Source organism: Alexandromys fortis, unplaced genomic scaffold, assembly GCF_014885135.2.
Source record: "Alexandromys fortis isolate MF-2015 unplaced genomic scaffold, M_Fortis_MF-2015_v1.1 scaffold_29, whole genome shotgun sequence".
Classification (NCBI taxonomy): domain Eukaryota; kingdom Metazoa; phylum Chordata; class Mammalia; order Rodentia; family Cricetidae; genus Alexandromys; species Alexandromys fortis.
Window position 1 is genome coordinate 10,518,769 of NW_026067891.1, and position 25,248 is coordinate 10,544,016.

Below are 25,248 nucleotides of genomic sequence, written 5' to 3' on the forward strand. Positions count from 1 at the left end.
GCCATAGCTGCCCTCCCCACAATGCCCCCCCCAAAAGAAAAAACAAAACCATCTAATGCTCAAGTGGCCAGTGAGATGACACAGTGAGTAGAGGTACTTGTCGTCTAAACTTGAACTCGTGGACCTGAGTTCAACCCACAGAACACACAGAAATTTGCCACACCATGGTATGTGTATGCCCACTCAGTATTTGCACACACAGATAATTAAGTTTGCATATCAAACACATACAAGACAGTAAGTAAAAATTTAAAGGTTGCAACTTGAATGCCGAATGCCAGAAAGCCACAACTTCCAGATACCTGCTCAACTCAAAAGCAAGATTTTTTAGAAATGAAAGAACAAGACTAGAAATAACAGTTGGGACGCTGAGACTAAATACTCTGTCACTTACACTCCATGCCATAAAATTAGAGAATCCCCAGTCATTCTCCTTGTGGAAGAACAAGTGACTGATTCGACGGCTGAATGATTTGTCATCGTCCCTGTAATTTATTATCTTCAACACTGCTTGTGCATGACAGGACCACGACCTATTGGAAGGGGAGGGAAAAAAAATTCACCCAAGCCTTAGTTGACACATTTAACTGAGAGTCACACATTTTTAAAACATCAAAATCAGCAAACGAAAATCTACCTTGGATAGAGAAGAGGGATCTGAGGACACAGCTGCAGCGGCTAACTCAAGATTTTATTATTTGGTGACAGTGCCTCACCATGTGACTCTAGCTGGACTAGAACTCAGGGATTCTGCACCATGACGCCTGGCTTGTGATTTTATCTTTTAACCCGTAAAATGTTATAACTAAGCATAAAACACAAGTTCCTAGCTGGGCAGAGGTGGTGCATGCCTTTAATCCCAGCACTTGAAAGACAGGGGCAGGCAGATCTGAGTTTGAATTCAGCCTGGTCTACAAAGCAGGTCCCAGGACACGTTCCAAAGCTATGGGGAAACTCTGTCTCAAAAAAAAAAACAAAAATCAAAACGCAAACAAGTTCCTGAACTTTTAAGTCTATTTTATAAAACTGTGGCTGGGCGAGGGGGTAACTCAGCAGTAGTGGTTTCATGGCATATACAAAAGCCCTGTGACGGGGACACAAGAATAAAAAAAGAGTTGATGAGCAAAATATGATAGCACACACACATAATCTCTAGCACAGGAAGCTGAGGCAAGAGGATTATTACGAATTCAAAGCTAGCCTGGACAACAAAGCCAACAAAAGTAGATACACCTCTGGGTTCTACCCCACAATGCACTTCTGTTCAGTAGAGCCTGTGCCTGTACCTTGGGGTTCCTGCACACTTGCCCTATGGATCAGGAGAAATCAGGCCAATGGGCACGCGAGAGGATAACACCATTAACTTCCAGTTATGCAGCCCAACCTGAGCACCAATTTACTGCCAGAGACAAGCTCAGTTGAAGGGAGAATGTACTCCATACTCCCTTATCAATTAGGCTCCTGGTGTAAACAAAGGGACAATGTACTCCATACTGCTAACCCTGTCCAGACGTCCTTCTGGTGTGCATGAGTTTAACACTGACAATGCAGAAAATGGGTTGAAGGGAGAGCTACAAATCTCTGAGAACAAAACAAAGAGGTCAAGTTTGAATGACTCATAGAATATGATACCTCTATCTTTCATATTAATTGAAGGACCTCCAAGATTTTTCTTTGTTTCTTAGTTACTGGAACAGGGTTTCCTGCAATCCAGGCTGGCCTTGACCTGAACCTCCTGCCTCCACTTCCCAAATACAGGTATTAAAACAATTTTACAATAAACCTCCTTTTAAAAAGTTTTGACCAAAACTTTCCCCCTAAAAAGGCCCAATCCATCTAAAGCGCTAACTAATTGCTGTGACTTGTACTTTCCAAATAGGCACAGGCTATCAGGAGCAGACAGCTGTCAGGGTGAGACACACTTAAGGCGTCTATATGCTTACAGGGAGAATGGAATGATTACTCAGTGGCTGGCAGAGTCCAAGTGGCCCCAGCCTCTCCAGGCCACTGGGCTCTAGCACAAAGCCTAGTTTTACGTTATAGAATCAGGGCTGGCTTTAACCCAGTAATAGGTGATTATGTAACAAGGCCCTAGGTTTCATCCCCAGAGCAAAAGGAAAAGGGACTGCATAGAGTTACAAAGAAGCTGAAAATAAAATAGAGTAAGATGATGGAATTTGGCTTCCAGAAATCTGTGCATTTGTAGTTGCATCATTTAAACTCTTACGTGGAGTCAGATTCAGCATTGCACTGGAGAAAGAATCCTACGCTTTTTTGGTGAGGTCTGTCTGGATAAAAGCGTGGCATCACCATAATCTTCCATGGCAGATTTCGCACAAAACACGGAGGGCTAAGGACCGACTCACTCAGTCTGCTGAAGCGCTCGACAGTGAACTGAAAAGTTGCCTCGGAGCGCCAACTGGTGTCTGCAAGAAAACACGCCATCAATCACAGAGCCAGGGCATTAACCATAAGCGCACTAACACTGTAGTAAACTGCTCTACAATATCTCAGTCCAAGTGCTTCTGAAGCCTCTGGGGGAAATGATAGTGTCATTTCCAATTTATGAAAAGGCTAATAAGGGCGGTTTCTGCATGGCTGGACTCCTAACAGGAGCTCACTCACACACATCTGCCTTCCCTTGGAGAACCAAAGTTTAGGGGGTTGAACATCTACTTCAGTGTTCACTCCCAAATCTGGGCATCGAGGGGACAGAAAGGAAAGGAGGGAAGGAGGGAGGGCGGGCAGCCTTGTATTTCTGTATATAAGCAATACTCAAGAAAAACAGGGAAGATATGAGCCTTGGACTGAGACCCAGGAGGAGGGCAGCGGAAAAGACCAGCCACTGTGCTAGAAGCACACAGCACATGGAGACAGCTAATACTGTCCCTCAGCTTTGACTTTTGTGAACATACTGGATCCCTTATGGTAGCAATTTATTTATAAAGTAAAGTTCTTCCCAACATTAGAAAAGGAATAAAGGTTTCTACCCTACAGTACCTCTGGTCAGGGGTTCAGTGTGTCAATCAAAAATGTATCAACTAAAATAATGGCATCATTGACCCATCACTGGCCAGAAAGTTGATGCAGCCCCAGTAATGTCTGACTGTTTGCTTCCCGGGCTACAGCGAGGGAGCAGTCTTTCACAGCCCCTCTGCCAGTTGCTACTGACAAGCATCAGTGAAGCAAAACAAAAGCCACAGAAGACCAAGGGACTGCAGAAGTGTCTGAAGGCATCACTTTCTGTGCTTGCCTCTCTGTGGAGCGGGAACAGCTCCCCCCTCCAACCAATAGAATCAGGTATTGACATCCCTGACTGCTGGGTCCCGGAGCATGACCACACTAGACTCATGAGGAGCATGTTAATCAACAGGGACACCCTGCCCCCTTACATCCCAGATTGCTGAAGACCATCATAACAAAGTCCCACAACCCTTCCATCTCCAAACTGCACACAAAATGAGTTTGTGGAATCATCTACTTCTAGATAGACTACAGTTGCTAGAAGTTTGCAACTACCTGGGTCTGTTCTTAAGAAAACATGTCCATCAGTCCTCACAGAGGGTATTCTTTACAAAGGCTGTCAAGAGTCCACACTCTGCTTTTCCCCACCCATTTGCACTATGCACATCCCGGCTCCCTCAGTCAGGGCAGGAGCACTAAAGCAAGAAGGGCGGCTACAGGAAGCTGCAACAGGGTGCTGATGACTGGCCTAAGACTACTGAGTCAGGTATTCCTACACCTCCTTGAAGGGGGAAGAATTCTGCCCATGACAATGCCTAAAAAACTCAGCAGAAAGTTTGCCCCATGCTTTAGTGGACATACAAGGTGTACCTGAGCTGCATTAATTTCCACTTTATGGGTAAGGACACTGAGGCATAGTGACATGAAGTGGCAGTGAGTCCTCAATAATGTCCACCACCTATGGCAACACCAAGGACCATGACGGTGCACTTTACAATAAAGCTAGCCTATTTCTGCAATTTAGACGTATAGGGTTACACTCTATAGCCAGGAAAACTGAAACATACTGTGATTTGCATTTTGTTCTTCCATCCCACACATTTAAGTAAAATTTAAACAGTGGTGAAATTTACACTGACACGTTAAATTCTTTTGACAAGGCAGCACCTGGTACTATCCATGGCCCCCACTTCACTAGTCTGCTTCATTGCACGCCACACCGGATTTCTGCATTATACTGAAGGCACATTCTTAGAACAGGCTAAGGAAGTTGAAACTTCTTATGAATAACCTGAAGGCTGGGGTACAGTCCAATTGTAGAGCATACAGCTGACACGGGCAAGCCCCTCAGTATTCACACCAACACACAACTGAGAATTTATACAAATGCCAAATGAAAAGCCTAAAAGAAATATGAAACCTATCTATGACAATAAAAGTCCAATTACCCATCTATAGGGAATTATATGAGACTGATCAACAAAGGTCTTTACCGGACAATGGAAGTATTATGCGGATTCCAGATAATTTAAAAACAAAACCAAGTCTGTGTGAGTTTAAGCATTTCAAAGTTTTTTTTTTTTTGCTTTTCATTGTTGTTTTAACACAAGGGATAATTAATCAGCATAAAGGACATAATTTTGGGTCCTATATGATCATTCAAACAGAGACAGCTGGCCTGAGCCCACTGTGTCCCTTTGAGCACAGCTACAGCTTCCCTTTTCTCTTGAGCACACTAGACTCCTTGACAACCTACTAGCATCAACCCTGCCCCAGAAACTGGGGAGTGCCAGCTCTACTGCCTGTCCCAAAGCTCCATGCTCACTACTATCTATCTTATCTGCCCAGAGCAAATGTCAATGGATTAGACTGGGCTTCAATTATGCAGAGAAAGCAAGACAGGACATTTCCAGTTTTTAAAGGGACTAATTTCTCCAAAAGGTGGCTCTAAAGTGATGTTTTCTCAAACCTCTTACATATATCAGTCATTCTCATAAAATGTTGTACATTAGTTCATCTGACGAAATGAGCTGTTTCCAGATACCTACAATTTAATCTAAGCTCCACAGAAATTTTCAGAGCCCACACATTTGCTCTAGAACGTCTTAGTCGTTTAAGGAAAACCATACTTGAGGGAGTAAGAATAGATGAAAAAGGACTTGACCATCTCATTAGTCTGTTAGCAGGACTTTAAAATGTTCTCTTCCTCACCTAAACCTGTTCTCTCCATAGATGTCTGAATGCCCAAGCTGCCGAAGTTCTTACACAGAGATGTCTCTAAGGACCCTCAGCACAGGGAATTGCTCATCATTTGGTTACAAAGTGGCCTATTTAAACCCAGTATTCTCTAAATCATATGTCCTAGTTTGATGTGCTTGTAAAAGATTTAAGTGAAGGGGTTCAAAGCCAGAGTCTGCACTAAGAAACCCCCCTGTAGAAGCCAGCTTAGGCCTGGATGGCTGAGGCATGCATAATGCAGAGCTCCTAAGGTTCTGACCACATGACACGTACAACTCTATCAGTATCACTTTACTCCAGAAAAGGTCACCAGATGCAGAGCCCAACCCTCCTATGCCTTTGCCATGCTGTGAACAGGTTTAGTCCCTCAGCCATCCCTGAAGACAATTTCAACTCCAAGCCAAGAGGGCTGCTCTGCTTTTTCCATCTGAGACCCCAGACTTGGGGCTTCTACTTTCTGGTCTTTGTGAAACAGCCTGGGTATTTAGTACTAAGAACCCAGTACTATTTGCCCCAAAGTAAGAGAACTCTGACTCATAACTTCTTAACCATGATTTTCAACCTAGGCCACCCCGGCCCCCAGGAGACACTTGGTTGTCTGTTTTGATTGCAGGTAGGAGGAAGGTAGGGTTCAGAGGGTAACTGTCCTCTTCTACTACACAGGATAACCCCATAGCTGCATCTGTGTCTCCCAGACACTCCGAGTAAGAGAGGAATTGCTTAAAACAAATTACACTGGGAGAGCTGATGGAGAGGGCTTGCTACTGGTCTACATACAACTCAAATTGACCCCAAATGCACACCTGGCACCTCTGCCTGGCCACCTTCCCAAATGCACTCTCTGAACCACTCTTGGCATCTATGGTGTCCAAAGTGAAATCACCAAACGCCCAATAACCAATGAGACCACACCCACACCGTTGCCCTTCATCTACAGTGGAAAGCGCACTCCACGGGGAACAAAGCAGCGGGGTGTAGCCCACGCCTCTTTACCTTCCTCAGAAATTGCCTCAGCCAGCTGCCAGGGGTAAACCGCACTGTGAGAGAACTCTCAACTGCGGCTGCAGTTTCGCATGGAGGCTGAACTTTTGGCAGGAGGTCTGAACAGCAGTCCTTCTGGTGGTGCAGCCCGTGCCTGATGGTTTCTTTCAACTGCCCCGTTACTCCCCTGGGAAGGACACAACCCTCATGAGGATTGATGGACATGCTTGTACAGAACATGGTTTCAAATTACACTGCAAGATTCCAGGGGCTGCATAAAGCAATTACTGGCTGCTCCCTTCTCAGGACTTTGACTTGCAAATGTTACATCTCTTAAGATGATATAAAGAATTCTCAAAGAAAAAAGCAATTCCCTGACACAAAATGCCCATGCATATACATACGCATATGCTTTTCCACAGGGAAGCTACAAAGAAAGGTGAGTGGAAGAAGTATAGGGCCCAACGCTTGGCTCTCACTTCGCCTAACAGGAGTTGGAGGTGTTCTCAATTGGTAGTCGAATGATAAGACACTAAGGTGGGGATGTAGTAGAAAACCAAATCCCAATGCTGAAAAGTATCTTGCTGCAAACAAAGGGAAAGGAAAATACAGTCTACCTGGCACCCTGGATGCTAACAGTGGCTGGAAACCTGTGGGGATGAGCAGACACCCATTCACTATGATCCTCTGGATTTGAACCCCCTTGCCTAGGCTGAGAAGCAACTTACCTTGAAATTTTACACAATCTTGAAACCCAAAATAAAAAAAGATCCTAATTGCCCTCAGATGTAACTTCCTGAAAACTAACTACTCTAAAGACTAAAGTACTCAAGAAAAAAAATACAGATGGCTTGTGTTTCTGATAGCGCTCCACGGCTGTGAATAAGTGAGCAGTACTTACCGTCCTCCATGTCTTCCTCCGCATTGCTGTGCCCATCACTCAGGGCTACATTCCCATTGATGACCGGGTTCTGAGTGATTCTTGGTGGGTCATCTGTATCTCCAGCTTTAAGAAAAATAAAAAAATCTCATGAGTTGATCTACATAGTAGGACTAGATGTACAAGAATATATTTACATTTGATAATTTATAATCAATAAATTCTAATTATAATGTAAATTTTCAAAGTGTAAAGACTAGCCACGTCACATGATACTCTGCTCCATCTGTGATGAATGAAAGGACTATTCTGTACACATAAAATGATTATTTGCAGTGTTTCTTATTTACTCTAATTCTGTAATGACTAATGGCTTAGATTTAAGAACCTTTACATAATTGATATGAAGTCATTTTGCAGTAAGCTTCCTACTAATTAAAACTTAATCCTCTAGGGTAGGACTGTAGTTCTTTAGAATTCTTTCCTTGCATGCAAAACTTCCTGGATCCCATACTTAACACAAAAAATAAATAAAACAAAACTTTACCCAGGAATGTAGAGATGGCTCAGAGGTCCAGAGTATTCGCTATTTTTGCAGAGGACCTGAGTTCAGTTCCCAAACCTAACATGGCAGCTCACAACGGCCTATAACTCTTAGTTCCTGGGGATACAATGTCTTCTAACTTTGTAGGTACCTGTACCCACATGTACACATATAACCCTGTCTATACACACACACACACACAATAAAACACATTTTTGAATGAAAACCTTAAACCCTACAAAGACTACTTTCTTGGGTTCACTAAGGAGTAGGAAAACGATGAGCTGCTTTCAGGTTTGTCATCATCCTGCCTCGTAAATGTTAAGACTACAGATGGCACCACCGCTGCTGGCTAACCGCAGGGTTAAAGCAGTCCGTGTACACCATCCCAAAACAGACTGCAGAAGCAGCTCAGGTCCACAAAGGCTGCCCCAGGTTATCCAGGAGCTTGGATTTTTCCCTAAAACAGCAAATACCCCAGCAGGAAATGTACCTTACTAAATGCAGGAGGAGGCATGCTTTTCTGAACACCTAGGTAGCTGTGTGCTGGACCTTCATGATTCCGAGTCTTAATGTCACTGGGATGGGCGGCCCCCCCCACTGGTTCAGGACCACGGACAGAGCTGAAGTAGGTTTTGTTTGTTTTCCCCCAATTTGGCTCTCAAACTGCAATTCTCCATTTGGAGCATGAAAATTCTCCAACTCCTGCATTAAATGATAGATAACTCCCTGTCTCTGCATCTCAGAACTCAAAAACAAAAACTCAAAATAGAAAAAACAAAAGAGACAAGCATTCCCACCTACATTTGGACAAATTTAAAGATCACCTCCAGAAAGCCAGTTCTAAAAGCAAGCACTTAAAACCGGCCCTTTAATCTCTAAAATCCACAATCCCTTGGATATGGGTTTATCTGGGGTGTGGAACACTGGGAGTAAAGGAGGTCTTCTGGCTAGCCTGGAGCTCACAATCACTCCTGTCTTGACCCAACTGACAGATTACAAAGCAATGAGGTTCTGAATGACAAAGGCTAACAAAGGCTGTGCATGAGATACAGGGGAGGCGGTAAGATTCTTTTTCTGATTTTCAACTGAAGGCAAAAGTAATTCTGGGTAATTCAGAATTTTTCACCTACATTTATTCCCTTCATATGACAACAAACCACCCTTCAAATTTTTATGGGGTAAACCATGACCAAGGCCTATAAGGTTTGACACCATAACTTTTCTGCATATACAGTCTATCAAAAAGCCAAAACCATCTGCTTTCCATGCAAATCTCTCTGTAACTAAGCTGTAGCCAGTATGATGGCTCAGCACTGGTTAAAGTGTTTGCCACATGAGCCTCACAGTCTGAGATCTGAGCTCCAGATACACATAGGCACACCCACTCAAGGTCTCCACTCCACCTGTCCCCTCAACCCCTCACAAAACAAAATGCAAATTTGGCATGGTGGTATATGCTTTTAATCTCAGCAAGTGGATCTGAGATCAGCCAGAGCTATATGTAGTGAGATCCTGCCTCAGAAATGAACATCAGCTATAAATGCTGGAAGGGTTGTGTGCTGGACTGGGCAGAGTGTGTCATTCACTTCTTTCACAAATTCTCGAGTGTGGGAGGACCTATTCCTATTGATTCTGTTCATCTGGAGCCTCAGAAGGTTTAGGACAGTGGCCAGTCTGTTGCACACACAAGTTTTGAGGTATCAGATCCTAAAGAAATTCTCTTCAATTACACCCAGCAGTATGCCTGGCACTATCACAAATGCCTTTGAACATATTTTGTGTTGAAATGCCAAACCACTCTCAAAACATCCTTCTAAGCAATCATTCTCTCAACATTATTAACTGAGAATGACAAAGGTTCTGCCTTTATTAGTTCCACTGAAATCCAAGTAAGAATCAAGTAAATTCAGACTGCAACTGAAAAAAAGAGTTTCGGTTTTGTGTTTGCTGGGATCAAGGTTGATGTTTGTTTATAAGCTGTACTAGAAAGAGTGCTTTTCCAGCAAAAGTTATGTTGATTATAAAAACTGAGTTCACAAGGCAATGGTGGTGCACGCCTTTAATCCCAACACTCAGGAATCAAAGACAGGCAAATCTCTGAGTTCGAGGCCAGCCTGGTCTACAGAGTTGGTTACAGGCTAGGCTCCAAAGTTACAAAGAAATCTTGTTTCAAAAAGCCAAAAAGAAAAAAAGAATTGAGTTCAAGAGAGCTATGGCCCCGCACTCACACATCTTCTACATTGTCGGAATAGAAGTAAACCCGTGCCGCCCAGCTTTTCAGCAGGAGAGGTTAACTGCAACAGTCTGACTGAGGAGAGGCATCTGTTCCCCCAATAATGAAAGCTAGTGCTCTACAGCTGACAGCTCTAAGAGGAAAAACGAGTAGAACCCTTCAGTTGAAACATTCTCCAGAGTTAACAGCCAAACTCTCACACCCAAATTAAGCCACCACACAGGTACAGAGCTGATGCTGGCTGCTATAAAATGTCACAAGGTCACAAGGACTAGTGCCAGAAATTCAACCATGAGAAGCTCCCAAACAACTGCCTGGGCAGCTCAAGTCTCCCAAAAGACAGAATACCAAGTTTGTAATGTTCTTCAAAAAAACAAGCTCATCTGCAAAGCATTTAAACCTTAAGATGCAGTAGATTCCTAGGCCAGAGTAAGGACTGCACTAGAAGACGTCCCTTTGTTGTCAAAGGCACACTGGAAGAACTGGTTTATGGCTGTATAAAAGCGGTTTTGCTCCTGGGCTTTCTGTCCTACTGGAGGAGGTATTCATGTGTGTATAATGTAAAAGTAGACACTGGTTCTCCTCTCACTGTCCACTTTGTATTTTCTGAGACGGGGACATGACTCTCACCCTATTCCACTAGAACAGCAGGCCAATGAGCCTGCAGGATCCACCTACCTGAATTCACAGCCCTAAGCATTGGGGTTACAGAGGTTGGCTCCAAACTCAGATCCTCATGCTTGCTCAGCAAACAATTTACCTGCTGAGCTCTCTCCCCAGCCCCAGGTGGGAATTCTGTAAGTAATTTAGTTTGGCCAAACACAAACCCCAGTATTAACTTTCTGACGCATAGCTATCTCAAATAATACAGACTCATCTAGCCAATAATGACAATGTGCAATGGCTACAGTGGCTAGTTAAAAAGATGTCCCTGGGGCTGCAAGTGTTGCTCAGTGATCGAGCACTAACCTAGCATGAGTGAAGGACTAGTTCAACTCTGAGCACTCCGTCCCATCAACCTCTAAAAACCCAATCTTCAGATGTTCAGCATCTGTAGAAAATAAAGCAATCATCATTCTAATGTTTGGGTCACTCAGATAAAGGTATCAGTTTTCGTTATCATGAGTATCAGAGGTATGATTTTATGTGTTTGGATGAAAAGGAAAAAAAAAAAACCTTTAAAACCATCACAGCTGCTTGATCTAAACTTTCTCCTCCTCACTGAGGAGGCTGTGCTTCCTCCCATCGACCTCCATTTGTGATGTCATAAGACTACCCAAGAACACTTGCCAACTGCTATGGAAATTGGTAGCACTAATTCATCACCTCAGTCTCAACTCTGACAAGAGAGAAGAAAGCATCTCTCGCTGTAACCCCACTATGGACTCAACTTGTGCTTACAACCTACTAACAACACCCAATAATATAAAGCAGAACACAGGGGCCAATTCTTGGGGTCTGGGCATATCATACAACACCTTAGAGCTGGGCATCTTCATCCCCATCTCCAATCAGGTCCAACCCCAACTCCAAGAGTATTATCAACATGGTTCCTTTTTCCTCTCAACCCACTTTAAAGTCAATTCAGAATATTACTTAATACAGAGACTATATGTAACAAAGAAGTTGGGACAGAGCTGAGTGTTAGAACCCTTGCCAAAAACATTCATGAGGCCTATGTTCAATCTCCAGTACCACAAAAGGGGGGAGAAGGAAGGTAGACGGGTGGGAGGGACAGAAAAGAGGGAGAGAAGGAAGAAGGGAGGAAGGGTATAGATCTATTGTTCTGCATATATATAATCTTAGACTGATACTACTTAAATCAACAACCCCAAATCATTTGAGGAGTAACTGAGCTATGCAGGTACTGGTCTGGAAGTCTTGAATCACCTTCTTGCCCAAGCCTGTAGTTCCCAGCCATGTCTCATGGCTCTGTGGCCCAGCAGTCTGGGGAACTGGAGAGGGAAGGTTCTGTTGTCCACAGCAGAGTGAATGCATAGAATCTCCGGGAGCTGGACACCTCAACATTCCTTTTTTTTTTTTTTAAAGCATCCCGCAAAATTCCTGTTTTTACGACAAGAAGTCCTCAAATCTAAGGAGCAAGGAAAGAACTGATAGAAAAGTTTACCACCATGTGTTATACAGGGTATGTCTTTAGGTCTCAAACAACTAAAGATTAAGGGTTAAAGGGTTTTTAATATATAATTTTTATTAGTTATTTGTGTGTGGGCACAAGCCATGTCAAATACATTTACAGTTCAGAGAACAACTTGAATGAGTTGATTCTCTCCTTTACACTGTGTGGAACTCCAGGATATAAGCAGGTCACATCTGGTAGCAAGGCCTACACCCACTAACACAGTGTGAGGATCCCCGAAACAAAGTTTCCCACACCAAGCAACAAGTACACAACAAGGGAGCAGGAGCTGGTCGGGATACAAACAGCAGGGGAGGGACATCTCGGAAGTGTGTGAAGTCCCAAGTGAATGCGTGAGAGCCACATCAAGGATGACCACAGCTTCAGGCTCATGGGAACAAATGGCAATGTGTGGTCCATGTGTGGATGTTATATATAGTATATGCAGACAAATGTCTACAATACCCCACTTACAAGCCTGAAGGCTGCTCCCTTACCAAGATTAGCTAAACCAGCCTCCTTGAGGCATTCAGCTTGTGTATACTTGTCTATATTCTGCCTCTCTGCATACAATAAACAGTATGTACCTTGCTGAGCTTCTGGGTCCGTGCATTATCTTTCCCTCCTTCCCTCACCACTCCATTCAGGTATGTCCCCATACCTGGTGGTGGGAGAGCATGTGTCTGGACTGGAGCAGGGGAAGTAAAATTCACAAACATTTCACTAATCAAGATCACAGTGAAGCGCCATGGATGGCACTGGGGAGCAGAACAAACAAAACTCCAACTGAGACGGGCTGTGACTGAGCAGGCAAACACCAGCCTAGTATGAGCAAGGTTGAACTATTACTGACAAAACTGTGGGCTGATGAAAGTCACTCTTGGACTAGTGAGGGGCGATGTCAGTCCTGATCAACAGGATAATCAGGAAAGGCTGATGAAGTGCTCTAAACAGTTATAAGTGCTCTTAAAATTGTGTACTGAACTGGGGCTCAGTTGGTAGAGTGCTTACCAAGCATACATGGAGGCCTGGGTTCCATAACAGGAATCATATAACATGGTGTTGGGTGGTGGCCAGCACGGGGGGGGGGGGGGGGGCACGCACAGACAAAGGAAGATGAGGGAACTTAGGCCAGCCTGGACTATGAGATTTCCATCTCAAAAATAAAAATAAACAATACAGAGAGACTATGTACTCTTCCTGGCTCTTCTTACTGCAAACAGCAAAACTAGGTCCTGTTCTATCTGGTCCAGAAATAATCCCACACAAGTCTACTATAGATGATGTGCACTTGCGTCTACTCCAGAGAAAGCAGAGTCCTTTAAAAAAAACATATACACACACACACACATTTGTATGTATGTACTCCCTTCCCCCAGTCAGGACAGAAGACCCTGGGGCTAGAACTACAGGAAACTGGCTGTGACTGAAGGACACAATAGAAACAGGCAGGCATATTCAGGTCCTCTGGAGAAGGCACAAACCTCCATCAACTCCATCCTATATGTTGTCCTTTTACAATCACAACCCGGCACCACAATCCCTGGCAACCACAATCTTCTTCAATTTTAAGCCGGGCAAGGGAGTGCAGAGCTTTAATCCCAGTACTCAGGAGGCAGGAGGATGACTGAGTTCAAGGCCAGCCTGATGTACCTAGTGAGTTCCAGGACAGCCAGAGCTACAAAGTGAGAGTTCTCTTTGTAGTTTCAACAAGATTGCATAAGTGCTACATACAGTATGTAACAATGTTTTTTTTTAACTGCCACACCAGGTGAAATGGGGAGCACTGTGTGCCCATTCATCAGATCTATGGGAGTTTTTATAAATAAAGCTTCTGATAGCATTTGAGATCTACTGTTTATTTTGGGATTTTGAAAGATTGAATTCTTAGAAGTCAATATTAAGTTAGCAAGGCAACCAATGCTATCTGAAAAGGGATGTTCAATCCTAAGGTCAATAGCTACTGCTGGACCAGGTGCCCTCCAATAGCAGCTGTCCTCCAAGCTTTCTCAATGTTTGGTGAAATGAGCACTTTGATTGTTTTTGTTTTTTTTTGCAACAGGGTTCTCTGTGTATCTCTGGCTGTCCTGGAACTCACTACATAGATCAGGCTGGCCTCAAACTCAGAGATCCGCCTGTCTCTGCTTCCGAGTGCTGAGATGAAAGGTGTGCGCCACCACTGCCCAGTGTGTACTTTTTCTTAACATTCTCACACCACACAGGTGAGTCACAGCTATGGGACGTAGATGCAGACAAGGACTCACTCTGAGGACAATGTATCGGCTTTTCTGGGTTGTATGTTTATAGTATCCGTTTTGGTTTTTGGCCACTTGGAATGAAGCAGCGCACAGCCTGGTCGTGTGCTTTAGTCCTGTAGCACTCTAATGTTTCAATGCCAGTGAGTCTTTCTGGCTTCCAGAATCAGCTAGCCTTTTTCCAGTGGCACAACCAACCACACTGATATTCGGGACCAGAGCTATAACCAAATGGCTTGAACATCGACCACAGGACCACCCCTCCAGCACAAAAGTGACAAACGGGCCGGGCAGTGGCGCACGCCTTTAATCCCAGCACTCAGGAGGCAGAGGCAGGCGGATCTCTGTGAGTTCGAGACCAGCCTGGTCTACCGAGCTAGTTCCAGGACAGGCTCCAAAACCACAGAGAAACCCTGTCTCAAAAAAACAAAAAAACAAAAAAAAAAATGACAAACGGCAATGGAGAACTCTGGGTTTAAGTTATAGGACCTGGACTTAGCATATACTATCCAAAGCAAAGATCATGGGGAGATCACAAAACAGCAGTGGAGGTGTGCAAACCCTGGTGAGAATATTCCACAACAGGTGGATGGAGTAAACCACAAAAGGAACAAGAACAAGGGCTGTGCAAAAAAGCATCACAACATGGTGATGCAAAAGGCGGAAGGGAAACAGGACCACAACCATGGCAGCCTTGACAACCAAGGTGAATTCAGTCCTCTGGTGGGCAGACCACTATGGACTTGACAGAGGAACCAACAGTGAGAATGAAATAGTGCCCAGTGTTTGGACTGTTGTCTGTCTTAGCCATCATAGACAAGAGGATCCCTTCCAAGCTACTAGTTCTGCAAAAGTCTTGATGAAGGGCTGGAGAGTTGACTCAGAAGTTAAGAGCACTAACTGCTTTTTTTTAGGTCCTGAGTCCAATTGTGGCTCACAGATTATTAAAGGAAGACTTGAAGCCTTCTTCTGGCATCCAAGTATACACACAGGCAGAACACTGTATACATAATAAAGATTTTTTAAAATATCTTGATGAAAATTGACTAGCTTGCCTCTCCCTCTGTCAAGGTGAATCTCTATTTGATATAGACCCCAGTCATATGAATTCCTTTGATCATCTCACTGGCAGTAAGACTGTCTCTACTGATCTCATGAAGCTAAACTGGTCCTCCTGGGGCTCTTTGCACTGGGTATGTAGCTCCAGACAGCTGTCCGATAAAGCAGAAAGCCCGCTTCAGGGACCAGTGCCCACACAGGTTTAAAGGCAGTGGAGCCTGAGAGCTAGAAATAGACCTCATTTTACAGAACAGATCTAAGGTCTAAAAGAACCCTGATTTACATTAGTTACATGAAAATGAAGCCCCAAGGAAAGACACATGCAATTTGTATTCCTTAAATAAAACTGGGGCTTTCAGTTTAGCTTTATCATGTAAAAATATGTTCCCTGGAGATCCTCATTGTAATCTGCATCTTCCAAACTCTGGTCTAAATGCTGCAATGGAAACTGAGGTGTATAAAATACTAAGGAGCTGGTTGGTGACTACATCTGCACTGCTTTCTCATTCATAAGTATTCGCTTCCACAAAACCAAAAAAAAAAAAATCTGCTCAATTGTGTTATGTAATCAACGGCTATGGCGAAAAAATTCATAGCATGCACAGCAAACAGGGACACAGGAGCTTGACATCACCCATGGCAAGTAGTGGTCAAAGGAACAGTTTGCAGAGAAATATAAGCTGACCTTGCAAAGACGGGGGATAGACTGAAGGACCAAATTTCACTCTTGGCTCCCGGCTCTGGGCATTTTCAGTGAGTTCACAGTGCAGCACTAAAAGCACAACTAAAACCCAGCTTGGGCAGCCTTTAAAAACCGTATGAGGGACAGGGGCACAGCTGACATCCAGGGCTACCTGTAGCCTAGGTCTATTGACACCTTAGAAACAGCAACCTCCTTCCTTCAGTAGCGTTTCCCTTCAAAGTCCCTCACAGATAGGCCCATGTGAGGATAGTGGTGGTCAGAGTAAAATGGATATACATGAAACCTCCCCCAAAGGGACCTATAATGTGGATACTCATGAGGCTGAGGCAGAAGGGTAAATGATTCCAGACAATCATGAACCACACAGAGAACCCTGTCTCCAGAAGAAGCTTTCAGCCTGCTATAGTGGAACACTCCTTTAACCCCAGCACTCCATAGACAGTCAAGCAGGTCTCTGTGAGTTCGAGGCCAGCCTGGTCTATAAATCACCAGAGCTTTTACCTATATAAACCCATCTCAAAAAACCAAAGCAAATAATAAAAATAAATAAATAAATGTTTCAAGCTATTTGGCTAAGACTCTAACAGGAAATCTAAATTCATTTCTTTTTTAACACTTTCATCATAGCACAGGATGCCTGTCCCATCTTTAGCCAACCAAATAGAACACTATGCCAGGTTACTCTCCTTAGAGACCCACCCAGCATCCTGTCTTTCACTTAAGGGCTGAAAACCTAGTGCCCAGAGGTACTGTGAAATTTTTACAGCAAAAGAAACCTGATTTTATTGTAAAGTCAAAGAAGGTTATTTTGGGTAGCAATGACTGAACATACAGAGCAATGGTGAACACATCACTGGCTGCCACAGAACACAAGAATATTGGACTTTTTTTTTCAAGACAGGGTTTCTCTGTGGCTTTGGAGCCTGTCCTGGAACTAGCTCTGTAGATCAGGTTGGTCTCGAACTCGCAGAGATCCGCCTGCCTCTGCCTCCCGAGTGCTGGGATTAAAGGTGTGCGCCACCATTGCCCGGCTGGACATTCTTTTAATAGCTTACTATTTTTATTTTATATGCAATGGTATTTTGCCTACATGTATATCTGTGTGAGTGTATTGGGTCCCGTAGAACTGAAGTTACAGTTTTGAGCTGCCTTGTGGGCGTTTGAAATTGAACTCAGGTCCTCTGGAAAAACAGCCAGTGCTCTTAATCACTGAGTCATCCCATCTCTCCACCCCGAACACTGGTCATTCTTGAGGTCAACTCACTATCACTGAGGAAAGCTTGAAGTGCTCACAAACAGGAAGACTCAACATGGCAAACATGGTCTCCCAAATTAGATTTAAGCAGTGAAGGACAACAGAGACTACACATTTTGTGAACAATGTTGGGGCTCCTGTAATCTCAGCATGTGGGACAGAGGCAGGAGAGCAAAGCTGTAGGCTGACCTATGCTATGTGAGAGGCAGAAAAAAAAAAAGAGCCAAAGAAAACATTGAGCAGATAAGTGCTTGCTATGCAGGCACCAGACATCTAAGAATCTAGGCAATCTAATCCCAGTTTTCACATGGGGGAGGAAACAAAAAGTTCACTAGCGCTTCATAGCGTCCAGCCTCCATGAGAACATCAAGAGCAGGTTCAAGGAGATGATGCCTCAACAGAGAAGAGACAGGATTATATATGCCCATATAATACCACATAAACCCACAAAGTAATTAAAAAGTACACTTGAAAGAAAAAAAATGACTCTGCAACACAAACCCTGTCAAATTGGTTGGTGACTATTTCTACAGCTACAAGAAGCTGATTCTAATACCCATATACAGCAAGCAGTAAAAACAGATAAGCAAAACTCCTTCACCCATTGCCAGGTTAACTGAGCAGCTGCAATAAGCAAGATGCATTGTTGACAAAGGGGGACCCTCGGTCCTGGAGAACACGAAGAACAGAAGGGAATCCATATGCAGTCAGGACCACTGGACTCTGACAAAGGCTCAACAACAAAGCACAGTGATGCATACCTGTGATCCTAACAGGTAAGATTCTGTTTGCAATTAACTAAAAGGAATAGATAGGTGGATGGTAGGACGGATGGACAGAGACACTCAGCAAACAGAACTAAAAAAGAACAATCTCTTTAATGAATGATATAGAACAAGTGTTCTATAGGTAGGTAAAGAAGATGGCTCAGTGGGCAAAGCCCTTGTACACAAAGTATAACTACCTCAGTTCAGATCCCCAAAACCGTGTGATGTTAGCTAAGCTCAGGAGCCCACCTGTAATTATGGTACTCCAGAGAGATGAGAAGATACAAGTAATACCCTAGACTTCCCAGGCCAGCTTGCCTGAAGTAAGCAAGGTGGCTGGAATAGAGACCACTTCTGGGTGTGGTGCTGCACTAGGGAGTCGAAGTAGTAGATTCCAGAAGAGCCAAGGTCATAGATAGGGAAACCCTGTAAAATGGGATGTGGGTGGGAACAGGACACCAATCTCAACTCCACACATATGCTATAAAGACACTTTTTCTTTGGACCACACAATGTTAATTTTCTAACATTTACTCATTTGTTGTGTTTGGGGTGCAGGTACAGGTGGTTGAGGCATGGGGGTAGAGATCACAGAAAACCTGCAGAAATTACTCTCTCCTGGGGGCAGGTAAGATAGCTCAGGTTGAGAGCACTGACTGTTCTTCCAGAGGTTCTGAGTTCTGATGCCCTCTTCTGGTATGCAGGGCAAAATGTAGACAGAACACTGTACACACAATAAATAATTTTTTTTTTAAATTTTCTCCTTCCACCATGTGGATCCTGAAGATCAAACTCAGAATCTTCCTTGGTGGCTGTTATCAAATCAAGCCAGCCCCATAACGTTTTTAAAATTTTTTTGAGGGCTGGAGAGATGGCTCAGAGGTTTAGAGCACTGCTTGCTCTTCCAAAGGTCCTGAGTTCAATTCCCTGCAACCAATGGTGGCTCACAACCATCTGTAATGGGGTCTGGTGCCCTTTTCTGGCCTGCAGGCATACACAGAGACAGAATATTGTATACATAATAAATAAATATTAAAATAAAATAAAAATTTGAGGTAATGTCTTGCTATATAACAAGCCTGGTCAAGAACTTGCTATACAGACCAAGTTATCGTCGAAAGCAGAGGTTTTCAAGATTTATTTTGTATTTTATGTGTATAGGTGTTTTGCCTGAATACATGTATTGCACCACATGAGTGCATGGTGGCCAGGGAGGCCAGAAACGGAGAAGAAATCCCCTGGAACTGGAGTCACAGATGTTTATGAGCTGCCATGTAGGTGCTAGACCCAAACCCAGGTCTTCTAGAGGAGCAAGTGTTCTTAACCACTTAGCCAGATCTCTTCAGCCCCAGCAATAAGTTTTTAAAAATATAACTAGGAATTTTTCCAATGGAGCTCACTCTCAGGAGTTCTTTCTCACATTTCCTCTGTTCGCTCCCCCCCCACACACACACAGGCAGAAGTGTAAGCCAAATCTCACAGCACAGGAGACAGAAATATTCAGATCTCTTTGAGTTCCAGATCAGCCTGAACTATATAGTGATTTGCAGGTTAGCAAAGGGCTATGAAGTGGGATTGTCTCCAAAAGAATATGATGGAGAAATGAGAATGCATGGTTAAATCACAGTACAAATCCACAGATCTATCCTCTACTCAAAAGAACTAAGCGCCAACACAGTGCGGACACAATGCTAAGAAAAACCTACAAGAAGTCAAACTCCACACGGCCCCATTTATGGAATGTTCAGCACAGGCAGGTCAGCATCCAACTGATGGACACTGAGGGCTAGGTGCATTGAGCAAGTGCTGAGTACACAGTGTTTTCTGGAGATGAATGACACCCTAAAATTATGCTGCTATACCAGGTTGGGCAATGGTGGTGCACGTCCTTAATCCCAGTACTCAAGAGGCAGAGCTAGGAGGATCAAATCTCTGAGTTCCAGGACAGCCAAGGTTATACAAGAGAAACAGTTTCAAAAGGGAGGGGTGTTGGGGGGCCCATTCAGTAAACTGTTTGCTATGTAGGTATGAATTCCAACCCTCAGCAACTACACGAATGGGCATTGTGGCATGTGCCTACAATCCTAAATTGAAGACACAGAGACAGTACAATCCCTGGGGGTCCTGGCCAGCCAGTCTGGCTGGACCTGGGCTCCAGTTTAAGATTCTGCACCAAAAATGGAGGTGCGGGAAAAGTGTGTGACGGAAGACACCTGATGCCTTGCCTCTAAACACACATCCACAAGCACATGTACACGGACAGAGAAGCTGGTTTTTCTGAAATATTGACCACAACATATGCCCTTCAAAGGATTATCTCCGTATACAGCTACACAGATTCAGAATGGTTTCCTTTGGGGATGATTTATTTACAATCAAAATCATAGTCAAACACGTTTCCGATTACCAAAGAGTGATCAGGCCATGGAAATGGCTCACTGGGTAAAGCATCCACAAGAGAAAACTGACTTGTAAAATTTGTTCTTTGACCGCCACATGTGTCATGGCGCACACATCACAGCCATAATGATAAAAAGCGATCTATCACAGTTTTGTGCTGTGCTTGGTATCTTTTTGTTATCAGTGATCAAATTCCACCTGCTTCATTACAAGGATGGCCCAGGGCCAATTCTGGCATGAGCTAAATATTCACGGTATGAAGTAAGTCATACAAAGTCAGTAAGTAGAAGAAAGTCTCACTGCAGTTTACCATTTTGGGGGTAATGAGGTAAGAAACCCTAGCAAAAGCCAAAGGGGTGTTTAAATGTAAGGCTATACTGACCACATATATGGCCAATGGTGTCTTGTGCCCAGCATGAATGGCAAATGGTCTAAATAACAACCCCACCTTGTCTCCTGTGGTAGCTGAGGGACGTTCTTTTACCTGCTCATTCCTGGGTTTTGTTATTTGTTTGGTACATGCATGTGTCCATGCAGAGGTGAACATACAGATATGCACATACAAGTGGAGGACAGAAGTCAATACTTTCCTTTATCATTATCCATTTTATTTGTATTTTTGTTCTGTATGTGCATGTGATATTGTGGGAAGACATGAAGAGGGCAACTTTATAGAGTTTGTTCACTTCGTCCACCTTAACAAAGTTTGTGATCAATCCAAGCCAACAAAATTGGGAAGCAAGTGCCTTTTGCCTTCTGGGCTATTCTCACTGTCCCAATTTTATTTTATTTTTATTTTTTGAAATAGGATTTGAATCTCTTGCTGAACCCAGAGCTTGCCAATTCAGCAGAACTAATTGGCCTGGAAGTGCCTATGTCTACCTCTCCTGTACTGGGATCACAAGTGTACACAGCTGCAGTGAGCTTTTCAATTGGGTACTGGGGGTGTGAACACAGATCCTCACTGCTTTGGGGACAAAAAGTGATGGAGTCCATCTCCCCAAACCCTCAGCACACAAACCCTGTGTGATGCTTCACATGGGGAAAAGAGTACCTAATTTTCAGAGCTGTATGAGTGACTTCGCATCCTCTGACCTACCACTGGTAGTATCCTAACTGTTCACGACACTGCGCTCAGTAAGCCTCAGAAAGCATTGTAGTCTCCAGGAATTGTATCCACTCAACATCCATGTACTGCTGCTGAGCCATCTAAGAACTTGCTAGTCTCCTTTCTGATGAACTAAGTGCCCAAACTCCTAGGTTAGTAGGAAGTGGATCTCCCTACAGTCACTGTGTGGCTGGCCCATGTTCCCACATGTGTGCCTGCTTTTTCCAGCTTCCTAGAGCTGGATATCTCTAAAGCTAGCAAGAGGTGGTCACATTTCTTCCATCAGGTCAACTCAGATCCACCACTCCTTTTGCATGCTAAGGACCCTGACAATCACACTGTCCACTGTGGACCCTGAATTTAATCACATCTGCAGAAGTTTTGCCACATTGACAAGCTCACTCACTGGCTCTGTGGACTAAAATAGGAACATCTTTGGGGCTAGAGAGATAGCAGTTAAGAGCACTGGGACTTCTTTGAGAATGGAAACATCTTGCTTATTATGAACTCTGAGCCCTAATGAGAGACTGGGAAATATGAATGCCTCCCATCTCTAGTCACATTAGCCCTTCTTTCAGAGTCATCTGTGACACCACCAAACATGCCTGGGTGGGGTGGGGGTGGTGGTGTCCTTCCCTCTGAGGCTATCAAAGAGAGAAGGGGACACAACCAGCAGCTAGCACTGTGCCTGCCACCTATAATCATTCCCTCTAAACACGTACTTTCTGTATTTGTTAATTATTTGAGGCAGTGTCTCTCTACATCCTGGAACTCACTATGAAGACCAGGCAGGCCTCGAGTTCACAAATCCGCATGCATCTGCCTCCCAAGTGCTGAGGTTAAAGGCTGCACCACCATGCCCAACCTCATTTCTACATTTTCCCAATTTGCTAACCCTGAATAAATGCTAAAGTGTAATCTTAATAAACTGAAACTTTTATGTCTATGACCATTTTATTTACTGGCTGCATTATGTTCTAGACAGTATTATCCACAACAATGGCAAATAAATAAATCTTGACCCTTCACATTTGGATACACCCTGTTCTACAAGATTCGGGAGAGAACCATTTATCCATGAAATCCCACTGCTTTCATTCATTTTGTTTTTCTGGAATACAATGTATCTTTCCCAACATTCACGGTGTGTGACTTCAATGTCATCAGAAACATCTAAGCAAGAAACCAAACTCACCAAGTTTATTGTTTTGAACCTGGGCAATAAAGCTGTGTTAATAGTGTGGTCTGTATCTGCATTCTCCATTACTCTGACACAGGTTGCCAACAGTTGGAAATCTCTAACTTTGATCACCATAAGGACACTGTGTATAGCTGCCAGGAGTGTGGTTAGATTCTCAAGTCTTTTTAGCCTTTAAGTCACATTCCCTTTGTCACCATATAAAATGCAAACTGGGCGCTGTGGTGAATGTTTGTCCCAGATAAGTACCACGGGTTCAAGGCCTGCCTGGTCTACACAGCAAGACCTGGTTTCAAAATTTAAAATGTGAAGCCGAGTTTGTTCTCATCATTAGCAACAAGAGGTGTAGAGCCAGCTAAAACCACTGCAATCCCCACTTTACTATCTACAAAAGGGCATTTTCAAGGTCAGTGCCTAAACTTATTTCCCTGTACAAGGAAACAAGGGAGAAACTCCTGGTACCTAAGAAGGCTGTGCGGTGAGGCTGGTGCGGTGGTAAACCCTGTCATCTCAGCACTGAAGGCTCAAGCGGGAGGCTACTTCTACAGCCACTCTAATATGCTTGCCCCCTCCATGATGCACACACAAAATAAAAAATGTTAAAACATTAAATCAAGGCCAGCAAGGCAGCTCAATGGGTAAAGGCAAGTGCTACATACAAGCCTGGCATCCCAAGTTTCCACCCACGTGAACGTGGGAAGAGAACCAATTCCATACATTTGTTCCCTGACATCATATGGGTGCCACAGTAAGCACACACACACTAGTTTTTGAAATTCAAAGAAAGAAAGAAAGAAAGAAAGAAAGAAAGAAAGAAAGAAAGAAAGAAAGAAAGAAAGAAAGAAAGAGGCATAGTGGCTTTAATCCCATAAGGCAGAAAGAAAACAGGTAGGTCTGTCTCTTTGTCTGTCTCTTTCTCTCCCTCTGTGTGTGTGTGTGTGTGTGTGTGTGTGTGTGTGTGTGCGCGCGCGCGCGCGCGCGCACTGATCCACACAGCAAGTTTCAGGCCAGTCAGAGGCTACAGTGAAACTATACCTAGGTGGGCAGTAGTAGTGTGTGCCTTTAATCCCAGCACTCAGGAGGCAGAAGTAGGCGGATCTCTGTGGGTTCGAGACCAGCCTGGTCTACAGAGTGAGTTCCAGGACTGACCCCATAGCTACTGAAAAACCCTGTCTCAAAAAAACCAACCAAACAGGAAACTATGCCTAGATAGATAGGTAAGTAGGTCGATAGCAGCAGCTACACCCACACCCACAGAGAGAAAGAGAGACAGACAGACAGACAGACAGACAGACAGAGAGCGCACACAGCAATATGGACTTAGGAATTGTTTCCGCTACCTCGGTTGGCTTTATGAAACAAGATTCCACTGTGAACTTTTGTGACCCAAAAACTAGACTTAAGGACTTTCATGAGACCCCCATACTCTAGAGGGGTGCTTGCCTAAGCTGGCAAACACATGCCAACCGCTACATGTTGTTTTAAAACAGAAATCGCTGGGATCAATTAAGAGTCTTCAAATGTTCCCCAAAGTGATACTGATGAAACATACTTGCAACCCAGGCAGTGGCCCACAGCCAATTTCTGGGGACTGTAGGTTTGCTCAGCATACAGTACCATCACTGTTTTCAGTGATGCCCCCTTAACTGTTTCTGACAGAAGGGTCAGCTCACTATCCAAACACCTGTGGCTACATCTGGGGTGTATTATTATAGGAGAAGGAAGCCACCCTATAGAATTCATTCAGTACTCGTGAAGCAATGTGCCAGTTCATCAAAAAAGACCTTCCCAACCGTCCCAGGTAGAATATTCTGGGGCTGACACCTAATATAAGGCCCTGTCTTCCAGCACAGGATGTCAGGGAACCTCAGCCACTGGTATGAGAACAAAACCAAGGACCCAGGTTTTACTATCTGCAGAAGTGTCTCACAGAACTGTCCTGCTTTCCACAAGGATCCTCCTTGATCTTTTACATTCTCATCACCCAAAAGAATTGAGACAAGAGCATCACACAGGCTGGTTCCCAGGTTTCAAAAACCAGTGAATTTGAAGCACCTGTTAATTAGACAGCACAAGCTGTTGACAAGACACCTGGGAGTCTATCAACAACTGTGACTCAGCAGTGATCTCCACCCTTGGTGCACTGATCTAAGGATCTATTCACAAACTCAGAAAAGGCCCAGCTGAGACCCAAGCTGTTTTGGCAAGAGCTCACCTTGGCTTCAGCTATGCACTGGCCTTTTAGTACACGTACTCTTATTTCTCAGGCCAGGGCTTCTCTGACACATCCATCCCTCTTCCCATCCCATTTGGGTAGCTGCTAGTCTCGCTGAGTGTCCATCACCTTGTTCCAGCCCCAGGGCAATGTACTTGGAAACTCTGTAGTAACTTTCCAGTAAACCTTCAGGCCTCAACCTTCTGCACACAGGTCTGCTTATCTTCCAACAATTTCAATTCCCCTGACTTCAGTTAGCCAAGAAATGCATCATTTCTAGAAAAACGGTAGGACTGCCCAGCCCCTGC

At 44.0% G+C, this 25,248-nt stretch overlaps 1 protein-coding gene across 2 annotated transcripts in view; it reads right to left on the reverse strand.

The window, feature by feature from the left end:
• Usp7 (ubiquitin specific peptidase 7) overlaps window positions 1-25,248 on the reverse strand; it is a 54,646-nt gene that overhangs the window by 23,693 nt on the left and 5,705 nt on the right. The window contains exons 2-4 of one of the 2 annotated variants that reach the window (XM_050123746.1): window positions 7,085-7,189; window positions 2,228-2,426; window positions 395-533 (exon numbers count right to left, since the gene is read on the reverse strand). In XM_050123746.1, coding sequence (XP_049979703.1) covers window positions 395-533; window positions 2,228-2,426; window positions 7,085-7,189 — 443 coding nt within the window. Of the gene's footprint in view, window positions 1-394; window positions 534-2,227; window positions 2,427-6,195; window positions 6,359-7,084; window positions 7,190-25,248 lie in introns of those variants that run through there. The other variant, XM_050123814.1, reaches the window with a different exon arrangement.